Consider the following 20,419-nt stretch of genomic DNA (forward strand, 5'->3'; position numbering starts at 1 on the left):
GATGTCTCAGGAGGATTAGACGGTGTTGGTCCTCAGAGCGGGGGGGCGGGGGGGGGGGGGGGGGGGCGCGCGCGCATGGACCTGCAGAGGAGAAAGGGATCCACAGGAGACAATGATGAAAGGGGGGTAGGATGACGGAGTGAGGATGGAGATGCCCTCCTAGATCAGCTCTTGTTGCTGAATGAGGGGCTGTTGTGTGTGTGGTAGAGTAATACCTGTGTGTTCTGCACATAATGATGCCAGGCTTGGGGAGGGGGGTCTATTCTGTCATGCTTATCTCCTGCTATGTCTCTAATGCTGTTACATTACTAACACAGCTTATCAACACAACATATGTCCTTAACTCCCGGACATGTGTGTCGGAGCAGGGTAGAGTGTTCCATAGTGACCTTGACCACAGTCCACCACTCAATACCCACTCTCATATTGTTTTAATGGCTGTGTTAATTAAATAAACGTCTGTTTATGAACTATCAGCAAGCACTTCAAATTGATTTAATGCAAAACAGTTGTAGAAACCTTCAAGAAATGCTAGGACATGGTCAGTAGTCTTCCCTGTTTAATCTGGCTTATTCATTAAACAGTCATTCCCAACGCCTGTATGGCTCCGTATCATGATGCTGGACAGTCCATTAGCCCTCTACTGTCTCTGTCTAGATGCTGTCATTTTAGCAGCCTGGTCAATAAGCTTTATAAAACAGGTCCCAGTTTAACACTCACCCAGAGGCAGTTTCCTCCAGAGCGTGTGTGTATTCTTCCTGGATGTGTTTAGGTTTAACACAGACATGTGATTTGTGGAAGTGGGTAGTGGATGGGTGCCAGACGTAGTCTCCTTTTGGGTAGAAATAAAACATGACTGCATGTTTTCTGCCTGTGCAGTTGTGTGCCGCGGCCACTTGGGTGTGTATGTGAGCTGTGTTGTGGGACTGCACTCTCTCTCGTGTGTGTGTGTGTGTGTGCGAGACTTTCTCTGAAGTGACAAGCGAGACCAGGGGCCATCTGCCGCTAGGTTTACAGTGCAATTAAACTAGTGTGTTTGGGGGAGGGGCGACAGGATGAGGGGGAGGGGAAGAACTAAACCTTTAACCCCAGCCAGTTCACAGTGATAATAATGAGAACCATCTGCCTGAGTACCACTGAATCCTCCCCACACACACATTCCTGGTGATCGCAGTTTATTGAGCCTCAGTGTAATAGACATGTAGACGGTGTGTGTACTACTAGATGTATGTAGCCTGCAGCCTAGGCAGTATCTAAACTGGGTCAGCGCCCAACTAGGTTAATGTATCTAATGGGCCACCGGGTCCATGTGACTAGTGATGTCGCTAAGTATGTGTGTGTGTGTGTGTGTGTGTGAGAGAGAGAGAGACTAAATGTGGATGTGTGTTTTGTATTGACTCTGTTGTTATAACCATATACTGTGTGTGTGTACTAGAATGATCAGGAACCGTCTTCTAATGGGATAAAGGTCAGGGAGTTGGTCAACCCGGGGTGGTTCTCCAGTGCTGTGATAAGATATTGAATTGGAAGGAAGAATGTATGTTTATTAGCTAGCCAGACAGTTTTAGAGGAATGATTCCATGTTTTTTTTTAAATTAAATGCCAAAATGGCAACATTCGATTGAAACAAGTTTAATCGCAGCCGTACACTGGCTGAAATCAGTTGATGATAGGACTTAGATAAGTTGTAAATGTAGCAAGTACTTATATTGTATCATATAATAGCACACAAATATAGACTTCTGTACTCTGTTTACACATTTTTTGACTATTTATACAGAATAAAAACCTTTTTACTATTTTTATAATTATATGACAATATTTTAGGTTGACAATTCCATTATACCATTTCTGATACATGACACGCCTTTTATTTTCCCACATAAGTAAAATCAGGATTAATCTTCTACTGCCATTCATTCCAATTAGACTGGTTTGGATTTCTCCCTGACCAATGTGGCTGCATGTTCACCCCATTCTGGAACGTTGAGGGTTTATGACATAGCCCCTCCAGTAATTGAATAGGATGTCTCTGGTTTATAAGGTTGTGTATGTAATATTGATTGTGTATCTGTATGTGTGTCCAGAGGGTGATGAGACTGGTATCATGGACGACCTGATGGAGGCGCTGCAGTCTGGGGCTGCCTTCAGGAGGAAGAGAGGACCACGACAAGCTGGTAACAACACACTGTTGCTCTCTCGGTCTCTGTGTCTCTCTGTCTCACTTACACACACTTGGGCGGATACACTCTTTCAGTCCCTGCTTGCTCTCCTGTGTGTCTGCCATCTGTTGTGTGGCTGTAGGGCTGGGGCGTGACACCAGTTTGGGCTCTGCTCCAGGGAACCAGCCAGGGCAGGGCAGTAGGAGAGGGAAGGGGGTGGCAGAAATACACTGTAAAATGTGGCTTCACAATGACTTCAACATTAAACCGTGTTAACCCTGGACCAGTCTACAACCACTAGCCTGGGGCTAGCACTAGCAGGGCTGTTCACACTTAGCGTGTCTAAATGATCTGTATTGATTTCCACTCAGATCTGTTCTCCAGCCTCTCTCTCTCAGGCCAGACGATACACCACCCACATAATCTGGTTAGATACTCTCTCTCTGCTGTTTCATTGGCCTACTGGGCTATTGAGTTACTCACTTCAGCTGCTAGTGCTAGACACACACACACACACACACACACACTTAAAGCTACAATCCTTAGTTTCTGTTTACGTATAAATGATTTATGTAAACCTAGTGATCAAGAACATAACTTATAAATTCCCCATGACCTCATTTCAACTGTCGTACCCCATCAGAACCCCAAATATGATTTTATATCAACTGTCGTACCCCATCAGAACCCCAAATATGATTTTATATCAACTGTCGTACCCCATCAGAACCCCAAATATGATTTTATATCAACTGTCGTACCCCATCAGAACCCCAAATATGATTTTATATCAACTGTCGTACCCCATCAGAACCCCAAATATGATTTTATATCAACTGTCGTACCCCATCAGAACCCCAAATATGAGCTTATATCAACTGTCGTACCCCATCAGAACCCCAAATATGAAAATGACAGGCCTCATCTTTTTAAGTGGGAGAACTTTTGCACAATTGGTGGCTGACTAAATACTTTTTTGCCCCACTGTATGTCTGACCATATTACTGGACAGTAATCAAGATGGGACAAGATCAAAGCCTGAACAACTAGTACAGTGGATCTTTGTATCAAAAATGCTGAACATATTTTTTTACCAGACACATCTCCCTATCTTCACAACAACATAATCAATATGACTTGGCCTTGATAACTGACCATCCAATGTTACTCCTAGAAGTTCAGCTTCTTGAATTAAGAGAATGCTTTGAACCAAATACAATGATGTTGATTAAAACTCAGCAAAAAAAATAAACATCCCTTTTTCAGGACCCTGTCTTTCAAAGATAATTTGTCAAAACCCAAATAACTTCACAGATCTTCATTGTAAAGGGTTTAAAGACCGTTTTCCATGCTTGTTCAATGAACCATAAACAATTTATGAACATGCACCTGTGGAACGGTCTTCAAGACACTAACAGCTTACAGACGGTAGGCAATTAAGGTCACAGTTATGAAAACTTAGGACACTACAGAGGCCTTTCTACTGACTCTGAAAAACATCAAAAGAAAGATGCCCAGGGTCCCTGCTCATCTGCGTGAATGTGCCTTAGGCATGCTGCAAGGAGGCATGAGGACTGCAGATGTGGCCAAGACAATAAATTGCAATGTCCATACTGTGAGACGCCTAAGACAGCCCTACACGGAGACAGGATGGACAGTTGGTTGTCCTCGCAGTGGCAGACCACGTGTAACAACACCTGCACAGGATCGGTCCATCCGAAAATCACACCTGTGGGACAGGTACAGGATGGCAACAACAACAACTGCCCAAGTTGCATCAAATCAAATTGTATTTGTCAGATACACATGGTTAGCAGATGTTAATGGTCACATACACATGGTTAGCAGATGTTAATGGTCACATACACATGGTTAGCAGATGTTAATGGTCACATACACATGGTTAGCAGATGTTAATGGTCACAAACGCATGGTTAGCAGATGTTAATGCGTCACATACACATGGTTAGCAGATGTTAATGGTCACATACACATGGTTAGCAGATGTTAATGGTCACATACACATGGTTAGCAGATGTTAATGGTCACATACACATGGTTAGCAGATGTTAATGGTCACATACACATGGTTAGCAGATGTTAATGGTCACATACACATGGTTAGCAGATGTTAATGGTCACATACACATGGTTAGCAGATGTTAATGGTCACATACACATGGTTAGCAGATGTTAATGGTCACATATACATGGTTAGCAGATGTTAATGCGTCACATACACATGGTTAGCAGATGTTAATGGTCACATACACATGGTTAGCAGATGTTAATGCGTCACATACACATGGTTAGCAGATGTTAATTGTCAGATACACATGGTTAGCAGATGTTAATTGTCAGATACACATGGTTAGCAGATGTTAATGGTCACATACACATGGTTAGCAGATGTTAATGGTCACATACACATGGTTAGCAGATGTTAATGCGTCACATACACATGGTTAGCAGATGTTAATGCGAGTGTAGCGAAATGCTAGTTCCGACAATGCAGTAATAACCAACAAGTAATCTCACAACTACTACCTTATACACACAAGTGTAAAGGGATAAAGAATATGTACATAAAGATAGATATATTTTTTGTTTTACCTTTATTTAACGAGGCAAGTCAGTTAAGAACAAATTCTTATTTTCAAAGACAGCCTAGGAACAGTGGGTTAACTGCCTGTTCAGGGGCAGAACAACAGATTTGTACCTTATCAGCTCGGGGGTTTGAACTTGCAACCTTCGGGTTACTAGTCCAACGCTCTAACCACTAGGCAACCCTGCCGCCCCAGGAATGAGTGATGGTACAGAACGGCATAGGCAAGATGCAGTAGATGGTATAGAGTACAGTATATACATATGAGATGAGTAATGTAGGGTATATAAACATAAAGTGGCATAGTTTAAAGTGGCTAGTGATACATGTATTACATAAAGATGGCAAGATGCAGTAGATTATATAGAGTACAGTATATACATATACATATGAGATGAGTAATGTAGGGTATGTAAACATTATATTAAGTGGCATTGTTTAAAGTGGCTAGTGATACATTTTTACATCAATTTCCATCAATTTCCATTATTAAAGTGGCTGGAGTTGAGTCAGTATGTTGGCAGCAGCCACTCAATGTTAGTGGTGGCTGTTTAACAGTCTGATGGCCTTGAGATAGAAGCTGTTTTTCAGTCTCTCGGTCCCTGCTTTGATGCACCTGTACTGACCTCGCCTTCTGGATGATAGCGGGGTGAACAGGCAGTGGCTCGGTTGGTTGTTGTCCTTGGTGATCTTTTTGGCCTTCCTGTGACATCGGGTGGTGTCGGTGTCCTGGAGGGCAGGTAGTTTGCCCTCCAGGACACCTACATGTGATGTGTTGTGCAGACCTCACTACCCTCTGGAGAGCCTTACGGTTGTGGGTGGAGCAATTGCCGTACCAGGTGGTAATACAGCCCAACAGGATGCTCTCGATTGTGCATCTGTAGAAGTTTGTGAGTGCTTTTGGTGACAAGCCGAATTTCTTCAGCCTCCTGAGGTTGAAGAGGCGCTGCTGCGCCTTCTTCACCACACTGTCTGTGTGGGTGGACCAATTCAGTTTGTCCGTGATGTGTACGACGAGGAACTTAAAACTTACTACCCTCTCCACTACTGTCCCATCGATGTGGATAGGGGGGTGCTCCCTCTGCTGTTTCCTGAAGTCCACAATCATCTCCTTTGTTTTGTTGACGTTGAGTGTGAGGTTATTTTCCTGTCACCACACTCCGAGGGCCCTCCCCTCCTCCCTGTAGGCCGTCTCCAGGAACGGCCAGCAACGCACAATCCCTCCATCAGTGTTCAGACTAACCGCAATAGGCTGAAAGAGGCTGGACTGAGGGCTTGTAGGCCTGTTGTAAGGCAACGTTTCCTATGGGCACAAACCCACTGTCACTGGACCAGACAGGACTGGCAAAAAGTGCTCTTCACTGACGAGTCGCTGTTTTGTCTCACCGGGGGTGATGATCGGATTCGTGTTTATTGTCAAAGGAATGAGCATAACACGGAGGCCTGTACTCTGGAGCGGGAGCGGTTTGGAGGTGGAGGGTCCGTCATGGTCTGGGGTGGTGTGTCACAGCATCATCGGACTGAGCTTGTTGTCATTGCAGGCAATCGCAATGCTGTGCATTACAGGGAAGACATCCTCCTCCCTCATGTGGTACCCTTCCTGCAGGCTCATCCTGACATGACCCTCCAGCATGACAACAAGCCATACTGCTCGTTTTGTGCGTGCTTTCCTGCAAGACAGGAATGTCAGTGTTCTGCCATGGCCAGCGAAGAGCCCGGATCTCAATCCCAATCACATCTGGGACCTGTTGGACCTGTTGAATCGGCCTCTTCCACACAAACATGACCAAATTCAAAACAGCAATTTTTATTTTTTATTTTTATTTAACCAGGTAGGCAAGTTGAAATCAAGTTCTCATTTACAACTGCTACCTGGCCAAGATAAAGCAAAGCAGTTCGACACATACAACAACATAGGGTTACACATGGAATAAACAAACATACAGTCAACAATACAACAGATGCTACTGAACCAGATGTCTATGTGTCAGGGGAGAAGCTCCAGGTGATATCTGATTTTAAGTACCTTGGCATCATACTTGATTCCAACCTCTCTTTTAAAAAGCATGTGAAAAAGTTCATTCAGATAATCAAATTCAACCGAGCTAGTTTCCGATTTATACGAAATTGGTTGACTACAGAGGTAGCAAAACTGTACTTCAAATCTATGATACTCTACCACTTAACATACAGCTTGACTAGTTGGGCCCAAGCTTGCTGTACAACATTAAAACCCATTCAGTCTGTCTACAAACAGGCTCTCAAAGTGCTTGATAGGAAGCCCAATAGCCATCATCACTGTTACATCCTCAGAAAGCATGAGCTCCTGAGTGGGGAAAATCTTGTGCAATACACCGATGCATGTCTTGTATTCAAGATCCTAAATGGCCTGGCACCCCCTCCACTCGGTATTTTTGTTAAACAGAAAACCCAAACATATGGCAGCAGATCCACAAGGTCTGCCATGAGAGGTGACTGTATAGTTCCCTTAAGGAAAACCACCTTTAGTAAATCCGCTTTCTCTGTGAGAGCTTCCCATGTCTGGAATACACTGGCATCAGACACACATAACTGCACCACCTATCAACTTTCACAAAATGTATGAATACATGGCTAAAGTTCAATCAGATTTGTGATCATGATCCCTAGCTGTGTGTTGCTGCTTTCCATGTTGTCTGTTGTCTGTAGCTTGTGAGGTGTGGAAACACTTTGTTGCTTTCATGAATTTTGTCTTGCTGCTTTTTGTTCTATGTTGCTCTGTCTGTATGCTATGTCTTGCTTGTCCTATTTTGTTCTGCGTGGGCTCACTGCTCAATGATAGTCTATATTGTAATTGTTTTTAATAACCTGCCCAGGGACTGCGGTTGAAAATTAGCCGGCTGGCTAAAACCAACGCTTTTACTGAAACGTTGAATAATGTGCACTGTCCCTGTAGAAAATAAAATAAACTCAAACTCAAAAATAAGTCTATATACAAATGTGAGCAAATGAGGTGAGATAAGGGAGATAAAGGCAAAAAAGGCCATGATGGTGAAGTAAGTACAAAATAGCTGGAATGGTAGATTTGCAGTGGAAGAATGTGCAAAATAAATATAGTAGGGGGAAGAGGTAGTTGTTTGGGCTAAATGATAGATGGGCTATGTACAGGTGCAGTAATCTGTGAGCTGCTCTGACAGCTGGTGCTTAAAGCTAGTGAGAGAGATAAGTGTTTCCAGTTTCAGAGATTTTTGTAGTTCGTTCCAGTCATTGGCAGCAGAGAACTAACTGGAAGGAGAGGCGGCCAAAGGATGAATTGGTTTTGGGGCTGACCAGAGAGACATACTTGCTGGAGCACGTGCTACAGGTGGGTGCTGCTATGGAGACCAGCGAGCTGAGATAAGGGGGGACTTTACCTAGCAGGGTCTTGTAGATGACCTGGAGCCAGTGGGTTTGGCGACGAGTATGAAGCGAGGGCCAGCCAACGAGAGCATACAGGTCGCAGTGGTGGGTAGTATATGGGGCTTTGGTGACAAAACGGATGGCACTGTGATAGACTGCATCCAATTTGTTGAGTAGGGTATTGGAGGCTGTTTTGTAAATGACATCGCCGAAGTCTAGGATCGGTAGGATGGTCAGTTTTACGAGGGTATGTTTGGCAGCATGAGTGAAGCGTGCTTTGTTGCGAAATAGGAAGCCAATTCCAGATTTAACTTTGGATTGGAGATGTTTGATGTGAGTCTGGAAGGAGAGTTTACAGTCTAACCAGACACCTAGGTATTTGTAGTTGTCCACATATTCTAAGTCAGAACGGCGGGCAGGTGCAGGCAGCAATCGGTTGAAGAGCATGCATTTGGTGTTACTTGTATTTAAGAGCAGTTGGAGGCCACGGAAGGAGAGTTGTAGGGCATTGAAGCTCGTCTGGAGGTTAGTTAAAACAGTGTCCAAAGAAGGGCCAGGTATACAGAATGGTGTCGTCTGCGTAGAGGTGGATCACAGACTCACCAGCAGCAAGAGCGACATCATTGATGTATTCAGAGAAAAGAGTCAGCCTGAGAATTGAACCCTGTGGCACCCCCATAGAGACTGCAAGAGGCCCGGACAACAGGCCCTCAAGATTTGACACACTGAACTCTATCAGAGAAGTAGTTGGACCAGGCGAGGCAATCATTTGAGAAACCAAGGCTATCGAGTCTGCTGATGAGGATGTGGTGATTGACAGAGTCGAAGGCCTTGGCCAGGTCAATGAATACGGCTGCACAGTATTGTTTCTTATCGATGGAGGTTAAGATATCGTTTAGGACCTTGAGCGTGGCTGAGGTGCACCCATGACCAGCTCTGAAACCAGATTGCATAGCGGAGAAGGTGCGGGGGGATTTGAAATGGTCGGTAATCTGTTTGTTGCCTTGGCTTTCGAAGACCTTACAAAGGCAGGGTAGGATAGATATAGGTCTGTAGCAGTTTGGGTCAAGAGGGGGATGACCGCAGCTGTTAACCAATCTTTGGGAATCTCAGATGACATGAAAGAGAGGTTGAACAGGCTAGTAATAGGGGTTGCAACAATTTCGGCAGATCATTTTAGAAAGAAAGGGTCCAGATTGTCTAGCCCGGCTGATTTGTAGGGGTCCAGATTTTGCAGCTCTTTCAGAACATAAGCTGACTGTATTTGGGAGAAGGAGAATGGGGAAGGCTTGAGCGAGTTGCTGTGCAGTGCAGTTGACCGGGGTAGGGGTAGCCAGGTGGAAAGCATGTCCAGCTGTAGAAAAATGCTTTATTGAAATTCTCAATTATAGTGGGATTTATCAGTGGTGACAGAGTTCCCTATCCTCAGTGCAGTGGGCAGCTGGGAGGAGGTGTTCTTATTCTCCATGGACTTTACAGTGTCCCAGAACTGTTTTGAGTGTGTGTTGCAGGAAGCAAATTTCTGCTTGAAAAAGCTAGCCTTAGCTTTTCTAACTGCCTGTCTATATTGGTTTCTAACTTCCCTGAAAAGTTGCATATCACAGGGCTGTTCGAAGCTAATGCAGAACGCCATAGGATGTTTTTGTGTTGGTTAAGGGCAGTCAGGTCTGGAGAGAACCAAGGGCCAAATCTGTTCCTGGTTTAAAAAAATTTGAATGGGGCATGCTTATTTAAGATGGTGAGGAAGGCAGTTTTTTTTAAATAACCAGGCATCCTCTACTGACGGGATGAGGTCAATATCCTTCCAGGATACCCGGGCCAGGTCGATTAGAAAGGCCTGCTCGCTGAAGTGTTTCAGGGACCGTTTGACAGAGATGACCGCTGACAGATTACGGATGCAGACAATCAAATCAAATGTCTTTATATAGCCCTTTGTACATCAGCTGATATCTCAAAGTGCTGTACAGAAACCCAGCCTAGAACCCCAAACAGCAAGCAATGCAGGTGTAGAAGCAGGCAATGAGGCAGTGATCGCTGAGATCTTGGTTGAAAACAGAGGTGTATTTAGATATCTATGAGGGTGCCCGTGTTTACGGCTTTGGGGTGGTACCTGGTAGGTTCATTGATAATTTGTGTGAGATTGAGGGCATCAAACGTAGATTGTAGGATGGCTGGGTGTTAAGCATGTTCCAGTTTAGGTCACCTAGCAGCACGAGCTCTGAAGATAGATGGGGGGCAATAAGTTCACATATAGTGTCCAGAGCACAGCTGGGGGCAATCTTGTCTTTCGTTATTAAATCTGCAATACACTAATATAATGGTTCAATGTTGTCATTTCACTACTCAGTTTGTCCACTGCCTAATTCATCATCCATCCAGGGGGCTCTGCATGCTGGTCAACAGTGGTTTAATTCATCATCCGTCCAGGGGGCTCTGCATGCTGGTCAACAGTTGTTTAATTCATCATCCGTCCAGGGGGCTCTGCATGCTGGTCAACAATTGTTTAATTCATCATCCATCCAGGGGGCTCTGCATGCTGGTCAACAATTGTTTAATTCATCATCCGCCCATCATCTGTCTGCATGCATCTCCTTATACACATCAGACCAACATACATGTTTTACATCGTCAACAAAAGAGTTGAGGAAACATTTTGTATGATCTCTTGTAAATAACGTTTGGTACTTGGGTTTTCCTTGTTGTTGCCACAATGTTCTGGTCACTACAGCCAATGGGAACTGATATTGCTTCGGAGCAAAGCTCTACTGCGTTAGTGAATATGTCACAGATCCAACTCTATTGGTATATAATATATTTGGGTGAACACTTTGTTTCAATGAAGGATTCTAGCTTTAAGAATCCTCACGATCACATTCACATGTGTACAGCACCAGAGAGTAGACTACTTAGAGATGTTTATTAACATGTAAGAGCAGGAAGGAGAGAAGAGAGGGATGTTTATTAACATGTAACAGAGCAGGAAGGAGAGAAGAGAGGGGGAGTGTGTAACCCCACCCTTCTTAATGGGATACTGATGTGGACTGGTGTATTGGAGTGGATATTACATTTTAGAATATCTATATGCAAAAGAGACTGTGTTCTCTCTCCCTTGTCTGTCTCTCTCTTCCCTCTCTCTCCCCCACTCTCCCTTCTGTGTCTCTCTCTCCTCTCTCTCTCATCTCTCCTCTCTCTCCCCTCTCTCCTCTCTCTCATCTCTCCTCTCTCTCTCATCTCTCCTCTCTCTCTCCTCTCTCCCCTCTCTCCTCTCTCTCTCGCTCCCCTCTCTCTCTCTCTTCTCTCTCTCTCCCTCTCTCTCTTCTCTCTCTCTCCCTCGCTCCCCTCTCTCTCTCTCTTCTCTCTCTCCCTCTCTCTCTTCTCTCTCTCTCCCTCTCTCTCCTCTCTCTCTCTCCCCTCTCTCCTCTCTCTCTCGCTCCCCTCTCTCTCTCTCTTCTCTCTCTCTCCTCTCTCCCCTCTCTCCTCTCTCTCTCGCTCTTCTCTCTCTCTCCTCTCTCTCTCTCTCCTCTCTCTCTCCTCTCTCTCTCTCCTCTCTCTCTCCCCTCTCTCCTCTCTATCTCCTCTCTCTCTCCTCTCTCTCTCGCTCTTCTCTCTCTCTCCTCTCTCTCTCTCCTCTCTCTCTCTCTCCTCTCTCTCTCTCCTCTCTCTCTCCCCTCTCTCCTCTCTATCTCCTCTCTCTCTCTCGCTCCTCTCTCTCCTCTCTCTCTCCTCTCTCTCTCTCACTCTCCCTTCTGTGTCTCTCTCTCCCACTCTCTCTCTCTCTCCCTTCTGTGTCCCTCTCTTTCGGGCAGGTCTGTGTGATTTTGTGTGTTATGAGTGTGGAGGTTGCTGGGCTCAGTGGTCTGTGGAGAGGTCTTCTGGGGTCCTCTAACTCTGGTGTGTATGTAATACTGTGGTTGTAATACATGCGCTACTTGGCCAGAAATATGAACATCGTTTGTCCTCGGTTGCAACACTCGCTGCTGAGTTCCAAACTGCCTCTGGAAGCAACGTCAGCACAATAACTGTTCGTCGAGAGCTTCATGAAATGGGTTTCCATGGCCGAACAGCCGCACACATAACTAAGATCACCATGTGTAATTCTAACTGTTTGGAGTGGTGTAAATCTCGCCACCATTGGACTCTGGAGCTGTAGAAACGCGTTCTCTGGAGTGATGAGTCACGCTTCACCATCTGGCAGCCCGACGGATGAATCAGGGTTTGGCCGATGCCAGGAGAATGCTGCCTGCCAGAATGCATAGTGCTAGCTGTAAAGTTTGGTGGATGATAAAGCCCCTTAGTTACAGTGAAGGGGTATCTTAATGCTTCAGTATACAATTACATTCTAGACAACTCTGTGCTTCCTACTTTGTGGCAACAGTTTGGAGGAGTGAGGTCCATACAGAAATGGTTTGTCGAGAACTTGACTGGCCTGCACAGAGCCCTGACCTCAACCCCATTGAACACCTTTGGGATGACTTGGAATGCCAGCCTAATCTCTCTGTCTCTCTCGCTCTGCCTCTCTCTCGCTCTGCCTCTCTCTCGCTCTGCCTCTCTCTCGCTCTGCCTCTCTCTCGCTCTGCCTCTCTCTCGCTCTGCCTCTCTCTCGCTCTGCCTCTCTCTCGCCCTGTCTCTCTCGCCCTGTCTCTCTCGCTCGCTCTGTCTCTCGCTCGCTCTGTCTCTCTCTCGCTCTGTCTCTCTCTCGCTCTCTCTCTCTCGCTCTGTCTCTCTCTCGCTCTGTCTCTCTCTCGCTCTGTCTCTCGCTCTGTCTCTCTCGCTCTCTCTCTCGCTCTGCCTCTCTCTCGCCCTTCCTCTCTCTCGCCCTGCCTCTCTCTCGCCCTGCCTCTCTCTCGCCCTGTCTCTCTCTCGCTCTGTCTCTCTCTCGCTCTGCCTCTCTCTCGCTCTGTCTCTCTCTCGCTCTGCCTCTCTCTCTCTCGCTCTGTCTCTCTCTCGCTCTGCCTCTCTCTCTCTCGCTCTGTCTCTCTCTCGCTCTGCCTCTCTCTCTCTCGCTCTGTCTCTCTCTCGCTCTGCCTCTCTCTCGCTCTGTCTCTCTCTCGCTCTGCCTCTCTTTCGCTCTGTCTCTCTCTCGCTCTGCCTCTCTCTCGCTCTGTCTCTCTCTCGCCCTGCCTCTCTCTCGCTCTGCCTCTCTCTCGCCCTGCCTCTCTCTCGCCCTGCCTCTCTCTCGCCCTGCCTCTCTCTCGCCCTGCCTCTCTCTCGCCCTGCCTCTCTCTCGCCCTGTCTCTCTCTCGCTCTGTCTCTCTCTCGCTCTGTCTCTCTCTCGCTCTGCCCCTCTCTCGCTCTGTCTCTCTCTCGCTCTGCCTCTCTCTCGCTCTGCCTCTCTCTCGCTCTGTCTCTCTCTCGCTCTGTCTCTCTCTCGCTCTGTCTCTCTCTCGCTCTGTCTCTCTCTCGCTCTGTCTCTCTCTCGCTCTGTCTCTCTCTCGCCCTGTCTCTCTCTCGCCCTGTCTCTCTCTCGCCCTGTCTCTCTCTCGCCCTGTCTCTCTCTCGCCCTGTCTCTCTCTCGCCCTGTCTCTCTCTCACTCTGCCCCCCCCCCCCCCCCCCCCCCCCCCCCGCTTCCATTGTTCTTGTTTTCCATGTATAATGTTTTGGTTAGCTATGGTTTATTCAGGCCAATCAGAGCTTTGTTTGTCTAATTTTCCAGTCAGCCACGTGGTTCTCCCCTGGTCTCATTAGTTTGGACGCGATAGTGTGTGTGTGTGTGTTCAATGACTCAGAGGTCATCTTATAGTGGGCTGGACAAGAAGGAGAGGGAGACACATCCTGTTTCTAATACAGACTTTTAAGATGGCTGACATTCTGACGAGTACCCCCCCCCCCCATACCTTATATTTTACTGTGTTGTTATTATGGCGGCGGTTTCTCTCTCACATCCCTCTGTTCTCCCATACTGTTAGATTCCACACACACAGAGCTCCAGCCTCATGCTGAGTGGTGTCAGGACCTTCCATACTGTTAGATTCCACACACACAGAACTCCAGCCGCATGCTGAGTGGTGACAGAACCTTCCATACTGTTAGATTCCACACACACAGAGCTCCAGCCTCATGCTGAGTGGTGTCAGGACCTTCCATACTGTTAGATTCCACACACACACAGAACTCCAGCCGCATGCTGAGTGGTGACAGAACCTTCCATACTGTTAGATTCCACACACACAGAGCTCCAGCCTCATGCTGAGTGGTGTCAGGACCTTCCATACTGTTAGATTCCACACACACAGAGCTCCAGCCTCATGCTGAGTGGTGTCAGAACAGTCTGTTTCCAACGAGAGCCACGAGGCTGAGAGGAGACAGACTGGGGAGACTGACCTCTAACCCCTGACCTGTGACTCGGTAGCTCTGTCTGCCTGGTTGTCTCTAGGGGAGAGGGGCAACAGCTGCCCTCACTCTGTCTACACTGCTCTTTTTAAGCAAGGCCCACACACACACACACACACTGCATACCAACACATACACACACTGCATACCAGCAGACATATGCTCAAATACCAATACTGATACAAATATATACACACTCGCATACACCTACACTTCAACACATAGTAACACACTTTATACAGTCTCACACAGTCTAAGATTAGGCACTCATTCTGAATGGTTAAGATTAGGCACTCATTCTGAATGGTTAAGATTAGGCACTCATTCTGAATGGTTAAGATTAGGCACTCATTCTGAATGGTTAAGATTAGGCACTCATTCTGAATGGTTAAGATTAGGCACTCATTCTGAATGGTTAAGATTAGGCACTCATTCTGAATGGTTAAGATTAGGGTTAAGGTTTAGGATAGTGGTAAAATAAAAAACCAACGTCCACGACTGAGATTGAACACACAACCTTCTGACCCAGAGTCAGGGGATTACCTGTCCACAAAGCCCTAACAAAACCCAAGCCTGCTGATGGTAATATCACGCACTGTTGCCCCTAGTGGCTGGTGTTGACGCCATTTCTCAACGTCCTCAGGACATGGATAGATGTCCAATTTTGACTAAAATCTTGAACTACTGGCTATTCTCCTCTGTCATGTGATGGTGTTTAAAGGAATGGTGACATCACAAAGAGGCGTTGCGAACATCACTATAGACCCATCTGCTAGGTCATAACACCACCCTAAACCACCAATCACAAAAGATTACGAATAACAAAGCACCAATCACAATAGATGGACACACATAAAGAGCCAGTCACAATAGACACACTCTCTCCTCAGCAGGCCTGCCCTTTAACAGGGGGGTGACCCTAATAAAGACCTTCCCTCACCGTAGGGCTCCCTGTACACCTCAACAATACACACGCTTTCCAAAAGTTACTGACCAACAAAACCCTCATCTAGACAAGTCAAACCCCCTTTTCTCTCTCTCTCTCTCTCTCTCTCTCGCTCTCTCACTCTCTCTCACTCTCTCACTCACACTCACACACTGCCCTTTCTGCTTTGAGAGCAGTTGTCACAAATGGTTTGTTATGGGAATAATTGTATTGCCTGTCTTGCCTGGGGAGGGCGATGGAGCTTCTATAACCAGACACACTGTCTGCTGCTCCAGTTGGGAGCTTCTATAACCAGACACACTGTCTGCTGCTCCAGCTGGGAGCTTCTATAACCAGACACACTGTCTGCTGCTCTAGTTGGGAGCTTCTATAACCAGACACACTGTCTGCTGCTCTAGTTGGGAGCTTCTATAACCAGACACACTGCTGCTCCTCTCTACACAGACACATGACTATAGACCTCTCCCTCTACACAGACACATGACTATAGACCTCTCCCTCTACACAGACACATGACTATAGACCTCTACACAGACACATGACTATAGACCTCTACACAGACACATGACTATAGACCTCTCCCTCTACACAGACACATGACTATAGACCTCTACACAGACACATGACTATAGACCTCTACAGACACATGACTATAGACCTCTACAGACACATGACTATAGACCTCTACAGACACATGCCTATAGACCTCTACAGACACATGACTATAGACCTCTACAGACACATGACTATAGACCTCTACAGACACATGACTATAGACCTCACCCTCTACACAGACACATGACTATAGACCTCTCCCTCTACACAGACACATGGCTATAGACCTCTCCCTCTACACAGACACATGACTATAGACCTCTACACAGACACATGACTATAGACCTCTACACAGACACATGACTATAGACCTCTACACAGACACATGACTATAGACCTCTACACAGACACATGACTATAGACCTCTACACAGACACATGACTATAGACCTCTACACAGACACATGACTATAGACCTCTACACAGACACATGACTATAGACCTCTACACAGACACATGACTATAGACCTCTACACAGACGCATGACTATAGACCTCTCCCTCTACACAGACACATGACTATAGACCTCTCCCTCTACACAGACACATGACTATAGACCTCTCCCTCTACACAGACACATGACTATAGACCTCTCCCTCTACACAGACACATGACTATAGACCTCTCCCTCTACACAGACACATGACTATAGACCTCTCCCTCTACACAGACACATGACTATAGACCTCTCCCTCTACACAGACACATGACTATAGACCTCTCCCTCTACACAGACACATGACTATAGACCTCTACACAGACACATGACTATAGACCTCTACACAGACACATGACTATAGACCTCTACACAGACACATGACTATAGACCTCTCCCTCTACACATGACTATAGACCTCTCCCTCTACACATGACTATAGACCTCTCCCTCTACACAGACACATGACTATAGACCTCTACACAGACACAAACATGAAAACTCTCACTGGCACAATAAGTGACTTTCCCCATCAGTCAGTAATTATGAAGACTCCCTTATTGTGTAATGTGTCGCAGATGATCTTTAAACCACTCTGTGTCCCCATCTCCCCTCTCACGCACACACACTCACTCACTCAGGAACACCCTCTCTCTCACACACACACATACACACAGAGTTATAAACAAAATTGAACACAGGCAGCATGTTTTTGAGGCATTGTGCTGGGTTCTTGTCTAGACATCTCATTTCCTGGTGGGAAGAGAACTCTTCAGTCCCAGAGCCAAACTCCCCTCTCAGCTCTGACTGGAGAACCAGTTACGATAGCACCAGGAGCTGGTTACGATAGCACCAGGAGCTGGTTACGATAGCACCAGGAGCTGGTTACGATAGCACCAGGAGCTAGTTACGATAGCACCAGGAGCTAGTTACGATAGCACCAGGAGCTGGTTACGATAGCACCAGGAGCTGGTTACGATAGCACCAGGAGCTGGTTACGATAGCACCAGGAGCTGGTTACGATAGCACCAGGAGCTGGTTACGATAGCACCAGGAGCTGGTTACGATAGCACCAGGAGCTGGTTACGATAGCACCAGGAGCTGGTTACGATAGCACCAGGAGCTAGTTACGATAGCACCAGGAGCTGGTTACGATAGCACCAGGAGCTGGTTACGATAGCACCAGGAGCTGGTTACGATAGCAGTTGAGGTTACTATCAGCACAGATGGGCTTTGTCCTGATCAGTCAGGAATTGATCTGTTCTTCTAACCAACATCATCCTCTATTTCGTTCAAAACAACCAGTGTCCTCTCCCTGATTCGCCGACCCCCAAACCTGTGTCCTCTCCCTGATTCGCCGACCCCCAAACCAGTCCTCTCCCTGATTCGCTGACCCCCAAACCAGTGTCCTCTCCCTGATTCGCCGACCCCCAAACCAGTGTCCTCTCCCTGATTCGCCGACCCCCAAACCAGTGTCCTCTCCCTGATTCGCCGACCCCCAAACCAGTGTCCTCTCCCTGATTCGCCGACCCCCAACCAGTGTCCTCTCCCTGATTCGCCGACCCCCAAACCTGTGTCCTCTCCCTGATTCTCTGACCCCCAAACCAGTCCTCTCCTTGATTCGCCGACCCCCAAACCAGTGTCCTCTCCCTGATTCGCCGACCCCCAAACCAGTCCTCTCCTTGATTCGCCGACCCCCAAACCAGTGTCCTCTCCCTGATTCGCCGACCCCCAAACCAGTGTCCTCTCCCTGATTCTCTGATTAGTGGTTTAGTCTTTATTCTGACCTCTCTCTCTCTAGCTCACTGTGGTTCTAATCATCAACCCCTTTCTTTCCTCTTTCTGTTCTCTCTCTCCTGAGGGAGAGGAGTGGTGCAGAATTGACAGCCTTTGAAATTTCTTCTCATGTTGGGTCTCTGGGACTGGCTCTGATCTGTACTTCTCTCACTCTATCAGAGTCATTTGCATAATGTCTAAATAGTGTGTGTGTGACTGTGAAATCTCTCTGTTCTGAACACCCTGGGGTGGATGCTACTTTAAAGGCCTGGCTGCCTGTTTTCGTCAGCATTGATGAAGTTCTGTGAAGCCGAGTACTGTTCAAGTGAAACGGACTGAATTACATAACCGCTAATGTATCTCTCCATCTTCCTCTGACTGATCCCTCTCTCCTCCTCTTCCTCCCCAGACTCACAGCTAGTGCTGGAGACCTGCTCGGGTTGTGTGTGTGTGTGTGTGTGTGTGTGTGTGTGTGTGTGTGTGTGTGTGTGTGTGTGTGTGTGTGTGTGTGTGTGTTTGCATCCGTGTCCAGAGTCTTACTACCAGGTCAACTCCAGAATACACTACTGCATCTCACTGACTGCTCTAAACTCTCTCACACACACACACCTACATCCAACTGTGTGTGTTCTCGGTCACATTTTGTGTATGTGTGATACAAACCCACAGTTCTTTTGCAGCAAGTCTTGAGGAATAATTGTACTCATTTCTCAGACACACACACACAATCCCCGTCTGATCTATATAATTCAACATGGCCACTGCGGCACAGCTGTCCACCCACGCAGGAGAATAGGGAGGGAGGGAGGGAGGGAGGGAGGGGAGGGGGAAAATTTTCTCGCTCCTCTCTCCCCTTTCTCTCATCTTCCTACTACAGGCATTATCCTTCCATCCCTCTACATTTCTCTGTGTCAGCAGGATCATGTAGAGCGCTAGTAATCTGACACATAGTGAAGGGTTCGGTACACACACAGACTAATCCTCACTCACATTAACACCACTGCTGTGTTCGTGTGTGTACACATTTACTATACTTGTGAGTACCAAAAGTCCTGGCAAGAATTAAAGCAACTAAAATTCAGAGAAGTGAGGATATTTTGCCAGTCCTCACTTGTAAAAAGTATATTTTAGGCTTACGGGTTAGTTTTATGGTTAGGGTTAGGGAATAAAGGATTCTGAATGGGGATCAATTGTTTGTCCTAAAAAAGTCCTCACAGTTCTAGTAAGACATACAGTTGAAGTCGGAAGTTTACATACATTTATGTTGGAGTCATTAAAACTCATTTTTCAAGTCGTTTAGGACATCTACTTTGTGCATGACACAAGTAATTTTTCCAACAATTGTTTATAGACAGATTATTTCACTTCTAACCCACTGGAATTGTTACAGTGAATTATAAGTTTACATACACTAGGTTGACTGTGCCTTTAAACAGCTTGGAAAATTCCAGAAAATGATGGCATGGCTTTAGAAGCATCTGGTAGGCTAGTCAATTGGAAGTGTACCTGTGGATGTATTTCAAGGCCTACCTTCAAACTCTGTGCCTCTTTGCTTGACATCATGGGAAAATCAAAAGAAATCGGCCAAGACCTCAGAAAAAGAATTGTAGACCTCCACAAGTCTGGTTCATCCTTGGGAGCAATTTCCAAATGCCTGTAGGTACCACATTCATCTGTACAAACAATAGTACGCAAGTATAAACACCATGGGACCACGCAGCCGTCATACCGCTCAGGAAGGAGACGCGTTCTGTCTCCTAGAGATGAACGTACTTTGGTGCGAAAAGTGCAAATCAATCCCAGATCAACAGCAAAGGACCTTGTGAAGATGCTGGAGGAAATGGGTACAAAAGTATCTATATCCACAGTAAATATCACAGTATATCTATATCCACAGTCCTATACCGACATAACCTGAAAGGCCGCTCAGCAAGGAAGCCACTGCTCCAAACCGCCATAAAAAAGCCAAACTACGGTTTGCAACTGCACATGGGAACAAAGATCGTAACTATTGGAGAAATGTCCTCTGGTCTGATGAAACAAAAATAAAAGTGTTTGGCCATAATGACCATCGTTATGTTTGGAGGGAAAAGGGGGGGGTTTGCAAGCCGAAGAACACCATCCCAACCGTGAAGCACAGGGCTGGCAGCATCATGTTGTGGGGGTGCTTT

At 46.4% G+C, this 20,419-nt stretch overlaps 1 protein-coding gene across 1 annotated transcript in view; it reads left to right on the forward strand.

Annotated features, from left to right (window-relative positions):
- The window catches only part of diaph1 (diaphanous related formin 1), a 190,498-nt gene that overhangs the window by 166,279 nt on the left and 3,800 nt on the right, over positions 1 to 20,419 (forward strand). Inside the window, 1 exon segment of the mRNA XM_031789982.1 lies at positions 2,088 to 2,177. Coding sequence (XP_031645842.1) covers positions 2,088 to 2,177 — 90 coding nt within the window.

Source organism: Oncorhynchus kisutch, linkage group LG15 (genome assembly GCF_002021735.2).
Source record: "Oncorhynchus kisutch isolate 150728-3 linkage group LG15, Okis_V2, whole genome shotgun sequence".
NCBI classification, from domain to species: Eukaryota; Metazoa; Chordata; class Actinopteri; order Salmoniformes; family Salmonidae; genus Oncorhynchus; species Oncorhynchus kisutch.